The following is a 19,606-nucleotide window of genomic DNA, read 5'->3' as shown; positions in this document are numbered from 1 at the left end:
TAATAGATTTTTTACCCTGACCTTTAATGAAAAGGCTTCTATCCAGCAGTGAATTGTTTTTGGATGATGTTATTGTTGCTATTTATTCTAGTTTGTTATAATACAGAGTATTTGTTTTGATGTAGAACCCAGTCTGGCCTTTCAAATATCTTATAATTTCCTTACCCAATCCACAGCCAGCAAAATAATCACTAAATTACAACTTCCAGTGGCTCAAACCATTGTGACTAGTAGTGAAGATGTTAGGAGTTATAGTTTAGTAGCATCTGAATGTCACAGTTTTTCATCTCTTATTTTTGTGGAAGAAGACTGCGTGTACTAATCTCTTCAAAGGGAAAGAGAGCTGTGTAATCAAGCACCAAACATTAGCATTCACTTTTGCAGTTTAAAGTTTAAAACATTGAATATTTGATTGCCAGAAGTAGTCATGAGGATTTTGTTCCCTAATAATATAATTCACTCCTCTTTAGCTCTCCTGCTTTTAGTTCTTCATAGTAATATAGTATTAAAAATTATAAAGAAATTAGACCATGCTAAATTGATATGAAGTGATATATTTACTTCTTAATTTAATAGTTTTTTTAATAAATTAAAGACGTGCTGTTTATCGGAACTTATCAAATATTCTTTTATTAAAGGAATTTCAATTTAATTTAGTTGCAGAAAGAGATAAGAGCCTAAAACAAAACCATGTTTGTGTGAATTGTTGAGGCTAGTTTTGCTGCAACATGCATTTCCATCACTCTGATCTGAGGCTGATAAGGCTAGGGCTTCCAGATTTGGAATTTAAAATACCTGTTTTAACCAATCAAGATTTTGAAATAGAGAAACTTTATAAAAAGTGTGACCTATAAGTACATTAGAACACATGGTCACCAGATACATTTGAAGAGACTTTCAATGAGCTTGAAAACTTTTTAACTTATTTTGTTGCAGGTGGGAGCGCTGGATCAGTGAATGCTAACTTTGCACACTTTGATAACTTCCCCAAATCCTCCAGTGCTGATTTTGGAGCCTTCGGTGGTTCTCAGAGCAACATAACTGCAGCCAGTAAAGCTGTAGTGAATAAACCATGTCTCCAGTCAGCAGATAAATACGCAGCTCTTGCTAATTTAGATAATATCTTCACAGGGCAAGGTACTAATTCTTATTCTTTGACCTGTTCTCTTACACTATTTATCATGGCTATAGTTTGTTCTGTGATGTACATTAAATTCCATGAGATTTTTAGTAATTCCTATTATGAACAATCAATACCAATGTTGCCTATAAAACCTGAACCATGTTACTTGCAAGTTTGAGGCACTGGAATGTATGCAAACTTAGTTATTCTGGTGAAAATAAGGGTAATATAATAAAAATATTGATATGTACTGTTTTTTCTTTGATATAATGCATCAGAGTCTATTTCTGTTCTACCAGCTATTGAACAAGTTCTGTGTCTGAGGCACTAGATTTTTTACAGTATAGTTATCAAGAATTTCAGCACATGGTAATTGTAGCAATCATAGGGTTTTGTGCATAAATTCAGAAAAATCTTTATTCTGTTTGTTTTTAAATCATTTTACCATTTGTTCTCGATGAAATTGCTAAAAAAATACACCTCGTTATACAGGTACTTCTCACTTAATGACTGCCCCATTTAGTAACCATTCAAAGTTACAATGATGCTGAAAAAGTAAATTTATGAGTGTTGCAGCATCCCTGCAGTCATGTGTTTGAGATTTAGGCACTTCACAACCAGTGGCATTTATGACTGTTACATCATCCTGCGGTTGCATGATTTCACATATGAGTAGTTCTCTTCCAACTTTTGACCAATGGAGAAGCCAGCAGTGAAATTGTGAAAGGTAAAAAGTCAGTTACAATCAGTTTTCACACTTATGACTACTGCAGCATCCACACAGCCATGTGGTCAAATTAGGTGTTTGGCAACCGGCATGTATTTACAATGGTTGCAGCATCCCAGGGTCTTTGGATTGTCATTTGAAACCTTCTTAGGGACAAGCAAAGTCAATGGGGGAAGCCAGATTTGCTTAAAGACCGCATGATTCACTTAATAATTTCAGTGAGTCACTTAACCATGGCCAAAAAGTCATAAAATGAGTCACTTAACAACTGTCTTGCTTAACAATGGAAACGTATATCAAGGACTACCTATATGTGAAGGTGAGTGTATACATGCATATAGATGGACACATCGCTATAATAAGTTTCTCAGGGCAGTTCACAGGTTTTCTTATTTGCAGCCACCAACTGCAATCTTGCAAGTTTGATTGTTTAATTAGTTTTGTTGTTGCCCTATGTAGCTGTAAATCTATAAGCAAGATTATCTATTATCTAACCAAATTGGTTTTGATTTTTATATACCTAAATAGTCCTTATTTGAAACTTACAGTAGTTCCTTCTTCTGGAATTTTATCTTAACTTAAGCCAAGCAAGTTTATTTGTCAAATCAAGCATGTTTAAAATATTCTGGATAATCAAGAAAAACCATAGTTTTTTAATTGCTGGAAGAAAACTCTATAAATATATGGTACACAAAATTCACTTTATGGAACTAAAGAATCTTAAAGCACCTACCAGTCGTGTGTGTGTATATGTGTTGTTGTTGTTAGCTGTGAAGTCGTGTCTGACCCATCGCAACCCCATGGACAACGTTCCTCCAGGCCTTCCTGTCCTCTACCATCTTCTGGAGTCCATTTAAGCACACGCCTACTGCTGCAGTGACTCCATCCAGCCACCTCATTCTCTGTCGTCCCTTTCTTCTCTTGCCCTCAATCTTTCCCAGCATTAGGCTCTTCTCCAGTGAGTCCTTCCTTCTCATTAGGTGACCAAAGTATTTGAGTTTCAACTTTAGGATCTGGCCTTCTAAAAAGCAGTCAGGGTTGATCTCCTCTAGGACTGACCAGTTTGATCGCCTTGCAGTCCAGGGGACTCACAGGAGACTTCTCCAGCACCATAGTTCAAAGGCCTCAATTCTTTGGTGCTCAGCCTTTCTTATGGTCCAACTTTCACTGCCATACATTGCAACTGGGAAGACCATAGCCTTGACTATACGCACTTTTGTGGACAGGGTGATGTCTCTGCTTTTTAGTGTGCTGTCTAAATTTGCCATTGCTTTCCTCCCCAGGAGCAAGCGTCTTTTAATTTCTTGGCTACAGTCCCCATCTGCAGTGATCTTGGAGCCCAGGAAAATAAAATCTGTCACTACCTCCATTTCTTCCCCATCTATTTGCCAGGAATTGAGAGGGCCGGATGCCATGATCTTGGTTTTCTTAATGTTAAGTTTCAACCCAACTTTTGCACTCTCCTTCTTCACCCGCAACGAGAGGCTCTTTAGTTCTTCTTCACTTTCTGCCATTAGTGTGCTATCATCTGCATATCCTAGGTTGTTTATATTTCTCCCAGCAATCTTAATTCCAACTTTTGATTCATGTAGCCCTGCCTTTCTCATGATGTGCTCTGCATATAAGTTAAATAGGCAGGGCGACAGTATACAGCCTTGCCGGACTCATTCCCAATTTTGAACCAATCAGTGGTTCCGTGTCCAGTTCTCAGTGTTGCTTCTTGACCCGCATATAGGTTTCTCAAGAGACAAATAAGATGGTCTGGTACTCCCATCTCTTTAAGAACTTGCCACAGTTTGTTGTGATCCACACAAAGGCTTTAGCATAGTCAATGAAGTAGAAGTAGATGTTTTTCTGGAACTCCCTAGTTTTCTCCATGATCCAGTGTGTGTTGGCAATTTGATCTCTAGTTCCTCTGCCTCTTCGAAATCCTGCCTGTACTTCTGGTAGTTCTCAATCCACATACTGCTGGAGTCTAGCTTGTAGGATTTTAAGCATAACTTTACTAGCGTGTGAAATGAGTGCAGTAGTGCGATAGTTTGAACATTCTTTGGCACTGCCTTTCTTTGGAATTGGAATTTAAACTGATCTTTTCCAATCCTGTGGCCACTGTTGAGTTTTACAAATTTGCTGGCAAATTGAGTGTAGCACTTTTACTGCATCGTCTTTTAAGATTTTGAATAGCTCAGCTGGAATACTCTCACCTCCACTAGCTTTGTTGTTGCTCAGTTTTTCTAAGGCCCACTTCACCTCACATTCTAGGATGTCTGGCTCGAGGTCAGTGACCACCTCATCGTGGTTATCAGGGACGTTAAGCTCATTCTTGTATAGTTCTTCTGTGTAATTTTGCCACCTCTTCTTAATCTCTTCTGCCTCTGTTAGGTCCCTGCCATTTTGGTCCTTTATCATGCCTATTTTTGCGTTAAACGTTCCCTTCATCTCTCCAATTTTTTTGAAGAGATCTCTGGTCCTCCTTGTTCTATTGTTTCTTTCTATTTCTTTGCACTGTTCATTTAAGAAGGCATTCTTATCTCTTCTAGCTATTCTCTGGAATTCTGCATTCAGTTGGGTGTATCTTTCTTTTTCTCCTTTGCCTTTCGCTTTCCTCCTTTCCTCAGCTATTTGCAAAGCTTCCTCACACAGCCATTTTGCTTTCTTGCATTTCTTTTTCTTTGGGATAGTTTTAGTTGCTACTTGTACAATGTTGCGAACCTCTGTCCATAGTTCTTCAGGCACTCTGTCTATCAGATCTAATTCCTTAAATCTATTTGTCATCTCTACTGTGTATTTATCAGGGATATGATTTAGTTCATATCTGAGTGGCCTAGTGCTTTTCCCTACTTTCTTCAGTTTAAGCCTAAATTTTGCAACGAGAAGCTCATGGCTTGAGCCACAGTCAGCTCCTGGTCTTGTTTTTACTGACTGTATAGAGCAGACATGTCAAACACAAGGCCTGGGGGCCAGGTTCGGCCCGCAAAGTGGTTTCATGTGGCCCACAAAGCCATCCTGGAAACAGTGAGGGAACGGCCCCCACTGCCTTGGCCCTGGCCCAGAGACCCTCCTTCTACCAGAGACCCTCAGATCTGTCCCACTCCTGCCCAGGCCCCCATAGGCACCCTTGATGCCAACGATGTAGAGCTGGCCATGCCCACCCAGTAGGCCATACGTACTTTAGCCACGCCCACCCAGTAGGACATGCCCACCCAGTAGGCCATACCCACCCGGCCCCTTGAGGGCAACTGCAGTGCTGATGTGGCCCTCAATGAAATTGAGTTTGACACCCCTGGTATAGAGCGTTTCCATCTTTGGCTGCAGAGCACATAGTCAATCTGATTTCTGTGTTGACCGTCTGGTGATGTCCATGTGTAGAGCCGTCTCTTGGGTTGTTGGAAAAGAGTGTTTGCGACGACCATCGTATTCTCTTGACAAAATTCTGTCAGCCTGTGCCCTGCTACATTTTATACTCCAAGGCCAAACTTGCCTGTTATTCCGGTTATCTTTTGGCTTCCTACTTTAGCATTCCAGTCCCCCATAATGATAAGGACATCATTTTTTGGTGTTAGTTCTATAAGGTGCTGTAGGGCTTCATAGAACTGGTCAATTTCATCCTCTTCAGCACTGGTGGTTGGGGCATAGACTTGGACTACTGTGATATTGAATGGTTTGCCTTGGATTTGAACTGAGATCATTCTGTCATTTTTGGGATTGTATCCCAGTATTGCTTTTCTTGCTCTTTTATTGACTATGAAGGCTACTCCATTTCTTCCGAGGGATTCTTGCCCGCAGTAGTATACCTGATGGTCATCTGAATTAAATTCACCCATTCCTGTCCATTTTAGTTCGCGTCCTTTCAGCTTTGGCCCAGTCGCTTCATTCTTTCTGGCGCTAGTAGTACTAGCTCTCTGCTCTCCCCCAGTAGCATATTGGACGCCTTCCGACCTGAGGGGCTCATCTTCCAGTGTCATATCGCTTTGCCTTTTGGTACTGTCCATAGGTTTTTCGTGGCAAAGATACTGGAGTGGGTTGCCATTTCCTTCTCCAGTGGATCATATTTTGTCAGAACTCTCTGCTATGACCTGTCGGTCTTGGGTGGCCCTGCACGGCATACTCATAGCTTCATTGAATTACGCCAGCCCCTTTGCCACGACAAGGCAGTAATCCATGAAGGGGAGTGTGTGTGTGTATGATATAATAACCTTAAATATAATGCTGATCTATGCATTGAAAGAAAACAGTTTTATTTCTTCTAGAATCATATTAGTGGAGATGAAATGTTTTTCTTTGAAGTTTCCTGTTTCCAATGTGCAGTGATATTCTTTTCATTTTTTGTACCATCAAGTCAAAATCAGCACACAAATGGTTATCCACATGGTTTTCACATTGTGACGAACCATTCACGTGTAGCAGCTATTTGTTTGGCTCAGGCCATTTTTTCACACAGTTACATGGAATTTTTTTTATCCGTTGCTGGATTATAGAAATTATAGCTATGTTTTATATGTTCAGTTTAACTGCATCAATGAGAATTAAAACTAGTTATCTACATGAAAGCCATAAAATGTGTGCAGAGCCTACAATATTGTCTCATCTATTTAATCTTAAATATATGTTATTTGTAGTTGTGTGGCATTAATTTAGAATTTTCCTGATTGGGAACTCTTGTACAGCTTTTTTCCTTCTCAAAAAAGATGAATAAGTGGCTATGTATATAAAATATTTGAAAAATAAATCTCTTTCCTTCCCAAAAAGTCTTTTATTGAAAATATGATCTTGTGTTTGGTTTTTTTAAAAAAATGCTTATTCTCTAATACTTCTAGAGAATTGGCTAACTTGCATTGTGAAATATTGTGTGAATGTTTAATGCGGTACTTCTTTTCTTAGGTGGTAACGAGCAAGGAAATGGTTTTGCTGCCAGTACAGGACCAGCAGCTCCTGCTGTGTCAGCTCCAAGTCATACAAGTACATCTTCAGACAAGTATGCAGCTCTAGCAGAATTGGACAGTGTGTTCAGCTCCACGGCAACCACTAGTAACGCATATACTTCCACCAGTAATGTTAGCAGGTAGTCTTTCCTGATAAAAATTTAATGTAAATCATTTGTGTTTAAACAAACCAAACATGAAATGGCATCATTTTAATGTGCAATGTTGGTTTTTTAAAAAACTTGAAAAATCAGATACTTTTCCATGAGAGTCAACAAGAACAAACCATTATTAGAATAGATGCATAGCTCATTTCCATCTCAAGAATTATATTGTCTTTGCTCCCATATCTTATCCTGAAATGAGAAATATACTGTTGCCTGCGAAAATACAGGTAGTCCTCAACTTACAACTACAATTGAGCCTAGAATTATGGTCATAAGTCATGGTGTTCATTAAGCAAGGTATCCATACACTTTGCTTACCAATCACAATCCATGCTCTCCACATTGCAGTGATTAAGTGGAGTACAGGTTGGGGGAGGCCTTCAGAGACAGCATTGTAGCACCTTCTCAACCCTCATATGGCTTGCCCAGGGCCTCCCAGGACCTCCTGAGGCACTTGTTCTTCACTTTCTGTCCTGTGGTCTAAGAATTGTGGCTGCTCTCAGAATAGTGCCTACTTCTGGTATGGCACCACATGCTTCTGTGTACTGTAGGGAGGGCACGGTGGATTGTCCCCTTCTCTTTCTCAAATGTGATCTTCAGAAAAGGTAAGCAAAGTGCAACAACAGAGAGGAGGCCCCAGGGTGTGTTGGGACCCAGCCAGCTGGGAAATAGGCCCAAGGGATGGGATACAGGCCAGGATGAGGAGGAAGATAGGTGGGTGGGGCCGCTGTTGTGTCTGCAGATAATTGTAAGGGCAGGCAGATTGCCAAACATTCTAATTTTGTTCCCATTTTCACAGGGTTCTGCAGGGGCCATAACTTTGAGTACAGGTCATTAATCCCTTTATTGAGTACTGTTGTAATTTCGAATGGTTGCTGATTAAACAGGCATAAGTTGAGGACTACCTGTAGTAGCTCAAAAACCTGCCAAAAATACTGTCAAGTTGGAACAAACTAGAAACTAGACTTTTTCAAGATTAATCATTAACATTTCTAGTATCTTAAGTTTTATGAATGTTTATATTTGTAATCCTCTTTTAATTTTAATCTTATGCTCTCTTAATAGGAAAATACATGTCATCTTTATTGACATTCCTGTCAAATAAAACAAAACTTTTGTTCTGAATTTAATTTCTTACCGGTTTCTTTTATTTTCTATGCATGTTACTAGCTACCTGGAGGTCACAATTTTTAATTTTATTTAACATCATTTTGAAAATGATTGCAAATCAAATCAAATCAGATTCTCTCTAAAGCTCAGTTAAGCTGAATTTTAAGTTTCATGTACAATGATTAGCTGAAAATGTACAAATGTACAACTGATGAATATGAATTATTTCCAGTAATGCTTTTGGAACAGTTCCAGTTGGTGCTAATACACAGACGCAGCCTGCATCATCCAGTGTTCCTGCTCAATTTGGAGGTATTATATTATTATATAATCTTTCTAAACAATGTCTGAAGATTGCATGATTATATTTTAGATAGCATCCATCAATAGGTATAGAAATGCATTTAAGCTAAGACTACCTCTGAGACAATTTGTATCTCTTCATGATCTAAACCAGTGTGCTTTATATAAGAAACAAAATGGAGAGACTTCTGGTGGGAGAATGGCAGTTTATTGTTTCCAACACTCTTGGAGACAAGGTCATAGATTTATTTACTGCACAGCAGGAGGGCCTTCTTTTTTCTTCCAGATTGAAGGAGAAAACCACCAGAAGTTGGCCCATTTGTCCTCTGGATTGTCACTCCTTGAGAGTGAATTGTTTCTTTGATTGACTTGTGAGTTGAATAATAGGAGATAGGATCTTCATCAAGTTCACACTGCTGTGAAGCTGAATCACTAAATCAAGCTAATTTCTAAATCACTTTTGGGATTTATTAATTTTTGCAGTTACGGAGAGACTTAATTTTTGGAATAGATTTAGTACTTCATTTGGGTGACTATTACTGGCGCTACAGTTAGATTGAAACATTGGAAATTTATACTTTTCGGGCTTACAAAAAATTGGAAATTAAAGAGCTTAAAATACTCAAATAGAAAGAACTTTATTTTTGAAAGACTGAAAACAGAACAACAGAATTTGAATTTGAATTTATTAAATTTATATGCCGCCCTTCTCCCTAAGGACTCAGGGCGGCTCACAACAATAAAAAGTTATAAACATAAAATACACAATTTAAAAAAGAATTAAACAATGAAGTAAATACATAACAATATACCCAGTAAAACCAAATTTAAAACTACAGTCAGTCCAGGCCCGATTGTTGGAACATCGGGGTTATGCTTTCAATTTGAAATATAAGATTTATTGGAGTTACTTCATGGAAGCTAGAAATAGAATTTGAAATAATTTCAGGGAGAAGAAGAAAAGATACCAGAAGAAATCAGGAGTTAGAATTTTATTTATGGAATTTAAGCATGTTTGAGAGAAAGAAGGAAAAATATATAAACTTGGTTTTATATATGGTTATGGTTAAATGAAGGCCAGATCCTGAAGCTAAAACTCAAATACTTTGGCCATCTAATGAGAAGGAAGGACTCACTGGAGAAGAGCCTAATGCTGGGAAAGATTGAGGGCAAGAGAAGAAGGGGACGACAGAGAATGAGGTGGCTGGATGGAGTTACTGAAGCAGTAGGCGTGAGCTTAAATGGACTCCAGAAGATGGTAGAGGACAGGAAGGCCTGGAGGAACATTGTCCATAGGGTCGCAATGGGTCGGACACGACTTCGCAACTAACAAAAAAATGGTTAAATGATGAGTCCTTATATCTGGTGATGTTGAAATGGTTATCTGGATTGGATAGTGGGTTTTTTGGAAATATCTAATGGAGTAATGGATTAGTTTTTGATACCTAATAAAGGGTTTTTTTGGTAATGTTTAATTGATAAGTGGGCAATGGAAGAACGTAAACTAAATGAAAAGGGGGCTATATGTTATTAGGTATTTTTGTCAATTTTTATTGGATCTTTACTCATTAATAAGGAAGTTGTAGATTTAAAGATAAGTGTATAGAAAATGGATGAGGCATGGATGAAGAGGAATTTGGTTGTATTTTAAAAGACAGGGATGATTAATGAAGCTACTTTTGGACTTTGTGAGAGAAACTAAGAGAAATCTAATTTTGATTTTTAGAAATAATGAGACTATTGCTAATTTTAAACTAAGAGTCAGATGTATTTTTTATCTATATCTACGAAAGAAAGCCAGAAGCCAGATTCATTCTTTTTTCCTTTGTTTTGAACTTTTATTTTGCTTTCTGATTCTTTTTTATTTTGTTATTCCTCCTTGTTTACTTTTATTCATGTTTTTAAAATTTAATAAAAATTAAAAAAGAAAAAGAAAATGGGCAATTTGTAATGATGATTTAATCTTTGTAGACTAAGAGATGAACTTTTGTATTCTGCAGCTCCTGCAAGTAATGATTTGATTTCTTTCACAACTGATAACTATGAGATCCTAATTCAGATAAAATACAAAACTATAGTTAATTCCAATTTCTTTGTTGCACAGGTAACAGTCTTGGGTCTAAGTTGGTGTATTAAGCAGACTATGAATATATTACCTCATTGATTAAAAGATAACTTAGAACTGATTTGCCATGTTGTTTATATAAGCAATTCTGTAAAAACATATCCTTTTCTCAATGCCAGTGCTTCATTTTTCAGCAACACCATCCACAAATCCATTTGTGGCTGCACCTGTAGCTGCAGTAGCAGCACCAACAAATCCATTCCAAACCACCAGCCGAGGAGCAGCAGGTTAGGAAAAATATATCTATAGTTATGTTTGATAGCAATTTTAGTTGTTTTTAACAGGTACACATTTATAGCTTTGTGGTATTTGTTGAAGATGCCTATATATACATGTGGTAAATATAACTTTGTACTAAAGATGTACATGTGAAATTAGTTATGAAATCTCATGAGTGTTATTTTGGGTTGACCAGTTATGAATAAGCAATATGCATAGATTAACTAAATCCCTTTAATTGCTTTTTGAAGGTTAAATCTATTTAATAAGATGTTTGTAAATCAGGTACTTATGCTACTAAATGAGGACCCAGATTGTTGGGCACAATAAGCTGACTTTGTAATAATGCTGCTTGGGGCCCCCCTGAAAGCCCTAATAAGCAGGCATATACATAGAATGAAGGCTATTGCTAAGCACATTGATTGTGCTTAGATTGTAAGCCACCCTGAGTCTTCGGAGAAGGGCAGGATATAAATGGGATTAAAAAAAAATACTCTTGTAAAATACTTTGTTTTATTTTTTTTTACATATTTAACTGATATTCTTTGATTTTGGGGGGCACTTATGTGTTGTAAAGCTAATATAATCTCTACACTGAAGGAATTAACTTGTGCTGGTTAAAACATCTGTTTCAATGTTTTGGGAAATAACTTCAAAACAAATTCATGAAGTTTTGATAAAGTGATTATGTGTTATCAACTGCATAAATTGTTTATAAATAAATTGACAATATCTGGTCTCTCTGTGACTTCTCATAAGGCCTTTCAGGAGCAATTCACTCTCATATATTTCCTCAGGCTCACTTTGGTAGGTGGCCACATTTTATACAAATTTCAGGTGGCTAATTTTTTATTTGCTTGTGAAAGCTTACTGCAGTTACAAGTTCCTTTGCATGTACAACTTTTTCAACCTTCCTTCCATATCATGAAATGGAGTGGGCATGGATGGTGATTGACTTTAGATATGCATTAACACATTACTTATTGTAAATTTAACACCTCTGTCCTAAGCACGTGTTTTCAGAAATATGTGCCATTAATTTCATTGGGACTTGCTCTCAATTAATTGTGCTAAAGTTGCTACATTTTACCTCCATGGTCACATATGTAGAAAGTTTAAAATAAGTTTTGAAGCTTGTACTCCTAATACCTTTAGTGATACTAATGATGTCAAACCATTGTGGCTTGTCACAATGTGTTTGGTTTTGCTGTATTAGCAAGTACACTTAGTTATCTTCCCTGCTAATAATGGCTTGTGTAAGCTTTGTTGGTCTTCTATCTGTATCTTGTCTTTTTTATATTTGTGTGCCTATTTATTCCACAATAAGCGCTTTCATCATGTCTTTCTTGGCTAGCCATAACTATTGATTGATGGATGTATTGATAAAGTTATGCCAGATCTCTACAACATATTTTTTATATGGAAACACAGAACTGCAAAATTTAAAATTGTTCATATGCAATAATTAGATAATATCCTTTACATACTCAATCCAAAATTCAAGAAAGTGATTCATGAACAATTTTCTTTCATTTCTACCTTTCAAGAAAAAAAAGTGTTAGTTGCAGTTTTAAGAATGAATATTTATTGATATAGTCTGTTAAAGTGGAACATGGTTCTTGGTCAATGCTGTGATCCAAAGAGAATTTAGTTTGCAGCTGAAGCAGTTTGTTAGAATTTCTACAGAGTTCTAACTTTTATAAGGTAAATTATTGTCAAATTGCTTTTTCTTTAATGAGTTACATGATTTCATGATGCTCTAGAAATTTTCTCTGTTCTTTAATTATTCTCTATTAAAAACATCAAAAACTAGTGTTATGTAGCCTTCCTATTTCCCAAAAATGAAAATACCTTCAATGACGTAGTGGCAAATGATACATTAAGTTAAAGGAGCAGTCCAGACAAGTTTTGGTTATATGTCAATAAAATCTAGAAGTTTAATGGTTTTAAGGCTAGCCATGTGGCTGGCTGCTGCACAAAGAATTCTGTTCAAACGCTTTTTAGTATGACATATTAATAAAAGTTGAACACAAATAATTGACTGCTATTGTTTCTTCCATCAGCAACAACATTTGGCACAGCCTCCATGAGTATGCCTGCAGGATTTGGAACAACTGCCTCATACAGTCTTCCTACTAGTTTTAGTGGTAACTTCCAGCAGCCTGCATTCCCAGCTCAGGCAGCTTTTCCTCAGGCTGCTTTCACTCAGCAACCTAATGGTAAATGCTTGCATACTACATTTCGTTTCAAGAATACAGTGGTTATTTTAAAACAATTCATTTTCCAGGTTTATAATTTATAACAGTTTATTTAGTGATTGTTTGAAGTTACAACAGCACTAAAAAAGTGACTTACGACTGTTTTTCATACTTGCAACCATTGCAGCTTCCCCATGGTCATGTGATCAAAATTTAGATGCTTGGCAACTGACTCATATTTATGATGGTTGCAGTGTCCCGGGGTCATGTGATCACCTTTTCCCAATTTCTGACAAGCAAAGTGTTACTAACAACAGCGGTGATTCACTTAACAACTATGGCAGGAAAAGTTGTAAAATGGGGCAAAACTCACTTCAAAACTGTCTCACTTAGCAACAGAAAGTTTAAGCTCAATTGTCATAAAACAAGAACTACCTGTATGGAGACACCTGATCAAACTATATGCATAATATTTATTTTTATTTATTTAAGCACTTGTGAGCCACACAGTCATACCAGCTTTGGGATTGTACACAAAGCTTAAAAACATCAGCACTAAAGTATAATTAAATAAAAACTATAATAACAAAACCGTACTTTGGTCTTAAAAGTTTACCAAAATGCAAGTAGGGAAAATGTATTCAAAGGGGGGGGGGGCTATCACAAAAAAGACCTGTCAACTTGATTGAATTTAGGAGAGTTAGAACAGATGGCCAGAATCATATTTGGTCCAGCCGGTGGAGCTGAGGACTGCTCCCGACCTCCGATCATTCCGCCGGGGCCTGAAGACCTGGCTCTTCGAGCTCTCGGGCCCAGACTGAGGAGAAATTTTAATTTGGGGTTCTTTTTAATCGACTACAGGGTCAATTTAATATTTTTTAATTTGGTTCTTAATTTTTGTATTCTGGATTTTTAATTCCCTGTAAACCGCCCTGAGTCCTCAGGGAATAGGGCGGTATATAAATATAACTAAATAAATAACTAAATAAATAAATTATATTTTCAGTCATGTGAAAAACAAACAGTCACTTTTTTCAATGTTGTAACGAAATGAATGGTGCAAGTCGACTATGTAATTCCATTTTCAATTTACTTTTAATATATATTAATATATGGGATAACATTTTGATTGGAATAAAATATTTGATTCAGTGATTAAGGGACTGATTTTTGGGAATGGAGTATATGCATAATGTGATACTTGACATCTGGTCTAGAGGTAACTTGGAATTTTATTGCAAAGGTACTGGTTTTGCTGCGTTTGGACAAGGAAAATCAGTAGTAACCCCATTTGGGCAAGTTACAGCTGTTGGAGTCTCCAGTAATCCTTTTATGGTAAGTGAATACTATGGGTTAGATTTATGGGTCTTTTAATTCATATACATATCTTGCCCTTAAAAGGATACCAAAAACAAAATTACCAAAAAAAACACCCTCAAATCCTAAACATACAACTTTCTGTGGGATATTTTAGATTACTTATATTTAATCTTTTATTTAATTTTATTGTGTGTAATATGGTCCTCATTTGATTGAAATTGAAAAATTGCATCATCTAAAAACTGAATGTTAAATTATATAAATATGATTTTAAATTGTTAATGTAATAATTTAAAGAGACAATGTTCATCAATCTTGAGAGTAGAGAGAATAAGCACTGTAAAAAGTCATATATTGAGAAAAAATTGATTTTGATAGCTGTACAGAAATATAGTTCATATTTTGAAATTATACACACACACATACATACACACACGCACAGCAGGAATAAAAGCACTACCATTAAAACATTATTTGTTTGCTGAATTGCTCAAACTCTTACAACTATTCATATAATTTACATTTGAACTTTTTGTCACGATACATGTGTAATTATTTTTTGTGAGATTTCTCTCTTTTCTTCTTTTAGGCAGGAGCAGTAACGGGGCCTTTTCCAACAGGAAGCTCATCAACTAATCCTTTCTTATAGCCTTACAGACACTTAAAAGAACTCTATGTGATCACATAACATCTCTATGCCTCTTGCACTGTTGTCTTGTTTCACTGACCTTAGCTTTAAACACAAAATAAGTCTTTCAGGGGAAAAAAGTCTGCATTGTGTATTAAAACCAAGGAACACCAGGTGATGTACAAAACATGGGACTGTGGTAACATCCTTTCTTGTGCAATGGCAGGAGAATGTTAATAGTATCATGTATATTAAAATTGGCTAATAAGTTATTGCAGATATCATTCATTATGCTGCAGTATTGTACATATTTTTCTCTTAGGAATTAGTTATTTGTGCATATCAGTATTTGTAACTTTTAACACACTGTTATGTGAAAAATGTTACTGGGAGAAATAGATCAGCCAGTTTAAGGTGCTGTCATATATCTTGGAATGAATGGCCTATATCATTTAACATTGCTTGTTGAGATTTATGAATTCAGAACTGAAGTTTTATTCATTTCTTGAAGTGTTTTTTTTCCTTCCCTGAAGAGCTCTTCTATTTATACATGCCTAAATTCTATATAATGTGGAGGGATACTTGTCTGCATAATAAAGCTGATCATGTTTTGCTACAGATTGCAGGTGGAAAAAATAAATATTAAAAAAGTTTGTTGTTGTCAGCATTTGCACTAACCAATTTTGTTAATTTTCAAAATCATTGACAAAATTTTGAAATTGCATTATATCCTTGGCTGTTTCAGTAAGGTTGCAAACTGTTAACAGTACATCCTGTTAACAATAGGAATGTAACTACTGATCAGTCAGTAAAATATGAAAATGCCTTTATTTTGAAAACTGTCTAACAAATCTAATTTAAAATTAGTAGAGAATATTTTCATTTCATTTGTTGTTTAAATGTTTCTTCATTTCAACTTGCAGTAATTGCTGATTCTTATTAGTTAAAACAAGTTGGTAAGATTGATTTTGCAGCTTTATTGAAACCAAACAGCCAGCAAATACTTAATAAAACCAAACTTTAGCTTCGGTATGGATATGCATACTATGGATTTTGAATGAATATTGTGCTCCTTACCAGTAGAATTATTGTTCAGTAGTTATTTGCAAGGTAAATGCCATGGCAGTGTATTTAGCATTTATTGATGAAAGCTGATAGAGCAATGTTTCTATACATTTTAGATAATTTGTAACTCAAATATTTGATGTTTGTCAATAGAAATACAAATTTTATATGCAATTATGTTATGGTGACAAATATAAATCCACACGCAGTGTAATACTGTGGCATGCCATTACTTCATAAAGTTGAGTGACCTGAAAATTTGAACAAAGATGATTCATGTACCAGGGTGAATGAATACAGAAAAGATCTGAATTTCTCTCAAGTAGGTTGATTAATGGGGAGGGGAAGGTGTTCTCTTTGTGGAATTTAAACACATTGCTTCAGATTGTTATTGGCATTAATTTGGAATATAAAAATAGTACTTGATATCCTTGCTAGTGGACAAGACTATTTGGGATATTGAAATAGTACATCCCTACATATAATATACTTTGGGTAGAATGTAAAGTACTGTAAAGTAAAGGATTTATCAAAAAGTTTCCTCTAAGATATTTAATAGGAAAATGGAAATTGGGATAAAGAGAATGTTTGGTAAATTACTAGTTTCTGTCTGGAATTACCAGGTTAGTGGATTTCTGGATTTTCTGTAGCCTTTTTGAGCGAGATAGCTTAAAAACAAACACGATATTTTGTTTAGAAATTTGCTAACCTGTGGTGATGTTGAATTGGGTTACGGCCCCAAAAGGCCATTTTGTGTGTTCCAGTGTATACAACATTTGTCTCAGTTTCAGTGAGTGCATCTTGATGAAAAGATGAATGGAGTCAAGTTAAGAGCTTTCTAGTCATTTTAAATCATGAAAAAATATGTCATCTTCATGCATGCATACATACATTAATTGCAGGAATTTGGGTGAGAAAATCCTTGAAATTGCAATTAAAACTACACCTGTATACAGAATGTGGCATAAGAGTCAGCAAAGAGTCACAGTTTTTTTTAAAAAACTGAAGAGCATCAGCTTTTTAATGGAACAATAATTCTGTAGGAAAATGTTTTTAACTCATTCTTGGTACTGTGTTTCTACCCTCTTGACTGCTGTTTGTTGGGGTGCGGAATGGGAATATAATGCATTCACTTAGATGCCTTGAATTTTTAAGAGCAAGAATTTTCCTTCTTTGCTACTTTTCATTTCAAAGTTTTAAAAAATCATTGTATCAATGCTTAAGGATAAGGTGGAATTTTTACTGTTGAACTTAGTATAATCCTCATGTTGAATTTTTGTTTCAGATGATAAGACTTTTCTATGCTTTTTCTAGAAATTATTTTCATTTTCTGAGTAATATTTACATTGAACAACTGTTTTTTTTAAATTGAAATTCAATATGTGTGTATTATGAATAAAGCAGCCTTGCAGCATGTAACTGCAAGCACCAGTTGGCATAGTACTGTTCGATAGAGAGAATCCTGGAATTCATAGTGGCAGATGAATAAATGGAGATAACAGTACAATACTCATCCTCATTGAGCTCCCTAGTAAAACATGTCCAACCAATTGGAATCTAATGGATGCACATCTTAATGGGCACAAAGAATTTTTGCAAAAAAATTACTAATATAATTTTGGCTGTTGGATCAGATGAGTTTTTCGGAAATCCTATACTCTGTGCTGCTATATTTAGATAATATTTAAATATTGGAGGCAATATGTTCTGATATTCAAATTGGTGACTGGGCAATTGTATTAATTAAGTTTTAATTGGGCTTGGCTTTGCTACTGGAAACCTTGCATTTCCAGTACTGTGTGCCTATTTTTAAAAAATCAACTGTGTCTTATTGAAGATTTTACCTGAATAGCTACATTAAATACATTTCAATGTGATAAATTTGGGGTTGTTGTAAAAAAATATATCCAGAAATTTAGCTGAAAAAACCTTATTATCCATGGTTGAAGTGATTTAGTGAGAGTATCTTTTTTTCATACTTAGAAAATGATCTACACTATGGTGAAAACTCATTTTCAACATAGTGGAAGAATCTTTTTTCTATATAATTTGGAATTCATCTCCGAAATAGTGGCATGCGCTCACTATTCCCCATGTGTTATTTTAAATCCCTTAGTGGATTCTGTTGTTTTAAACATACTTTCAGATCCTACGTTTTCTCCAAATGCATACATTTTATTATTAGCTTTAGGTTTTATATAACCTTTATGAAATATTATGCAATGTATTATAAATTCTGTTGAGTTCAGTGGGGATTACTTATTTTAGGTTGAGGTTAATTCCCCAGTTTTGAAATACTTTTTCCAGATATAAAGATCTGCAAGGATTAAGTATCTATTTTGGCCCTTGCTTTCTATATTGCCAACATCATTTTCTATTTTATATCATTTTAAAATCTTTTTTTTATGCCACCTAGAGTCAGTTATATAAGCTGGTAGTTATATAAAATAAATCAAGTAAATAAATAATTCTTGCAAAGTAATTTGAAAAAGGAAAGTGAAAGTGCAGCCCTTATTTAGGATTCCATCTATTTTATCAGATCATTATGTATTAGGTTTGTATTTGAATCAGTCCATATGAGAACATACCGTGTTTTAAATGTTTTTATTATCATAAAATTAAAAATACTGATGTTTAATAAGAAAGCAGATTACAAATAGAAAATTCATTATACAATATTTACTATTTAATAGTGTTCATTGCATCATGTCCCAGGACAACAAACAATACAATAATCTATAAACTTTAATTTTCTCACCATCTTTTATAATGGATGACTTTTTCCCAGCACTTCAAAGATTTTTTCTTCCTGATGCTCATAATAAAATAATGCCATCATTTTATTTTATTTTAATTTATTTTGAGTATTTGTGTGCTCAAAGCAATTAGTAAATACAATTAAAACTACATAGTAGTAAAACAAACTACATTATTAAAAATCTAAACTATTTAAAATGTTTGAAACAAAATAATGAAAAACCATGTATAAACAAGCATGTTTTGAGCTCCCCCCTCCCTGCCACTTTAAATGAGAGGGAATTGTTTCATTTCTGGTGGCAGTTTATTCCAGAACAAGGAAATTATAAAAGCAGAATTTACTATGGATGAATTTACTATATCCATGGAGGAACAAAAAATGCTCAGTGATCTTGAGACTCGACAGGAAATTAGACTAAATAAGATATCCTGCAAACTTTGTCCTAAGCTCTCTTAAGGCTTTATATACATTTAAAAGCATCTTGAAGTAGGCTCAGAAATAACCAACAGCTGATAAAATTATTTCTGTGAGGGTATCTTTAGATTTTTCTATGCACGCATATCCTGCAATTCATAGAAAATATTCTACAGTTTGGTGCTTTTAAAAAATATATAAGAAAACTACATGGCCAATGAATGGCTGTGTAATCTGTTAAAGTGGCCTATTTATTACTCGAGAAGAATATGAAAAGAATAATGGGAACAAAAAATGGTCCGAAAATGATGACAGCTCTTGAGAATATCAGTTTGATCAATAGCAAACCTTCAGGGTGATGCCAAAGATGAAGCACAAAGTAGTCCAAAAGTGAATCCCTACATAAACTTTAATTCTAATTATTTTTCCTAGCATCCAATAGGTTGAGAAGGCTCAGTGAGACAATGTATATAAAGATTGGTTTTTGTCAGTTTCAACATGAGGGTTCTGTGGGCCCTGGGAGGCAC

The 19,606-nt window shown here is 35.4% G+C and overlaps 1 protein-coding gene across 3 annotated transcripts in view; it reads left to right on the top strand.

The window, feature by feature from the left end:
• Positions 1-17,338, top strand: part of AGFG1 (ArfGAP with FG repeats 1) — a 34,054-nt gene extending 16,716 nt beyond the window's left edge. For 2 of the 3 annotated variants that reach the window (XM_081328644.1, XM_081328643.1), the window contains 6 exons: positions 6,732-6,912; positions 8,282-8,361; positions 10,612-10,704; positions 12,760-12,915; positions 14,138-14,229; positions 14,804-17,338. In XM_081328644.1, the coding sequence (XP_081184770.1) occupies positions 6,732-6,912; positions 8,282-8,361; positions 10,612-10,704; positions 12,760-12,915; positions 14,138-14,229; positions 14,804-14,863 (662 nt within the window). In that variant the 3' untranslated portion in view covers positions 14,864-17,338. Of the gene's footprint in view, positions 1-936; positions 1,138-6,731; positions 6,913-8,281; positions 8,362-10,611; positions 10,705-12,759; positions 12,916-14,137; positions 14,230-14,803 lie in introns of all 3 variants that reach the window. The other variant, XM_081328642.1, reaches the window with a different exon arrangement.
• Positions 17,339-19,606: the final 2,268 nt, after the last annotated feature.

Source organism: Vipera berus (genome assembly GCF_964194415.1).
Source record: "Vipera berus genome assembly, chromosome: 5".
NCBI classification, from domain to species: Eukaryota; Metazoa; Chordata; class Lepidosauria; order Squamata; family Viperidae; genus Vipera; species Vipera berus.
This window is presented reverse-complemented; position numbering and strand designations above follow the sequence as displayed.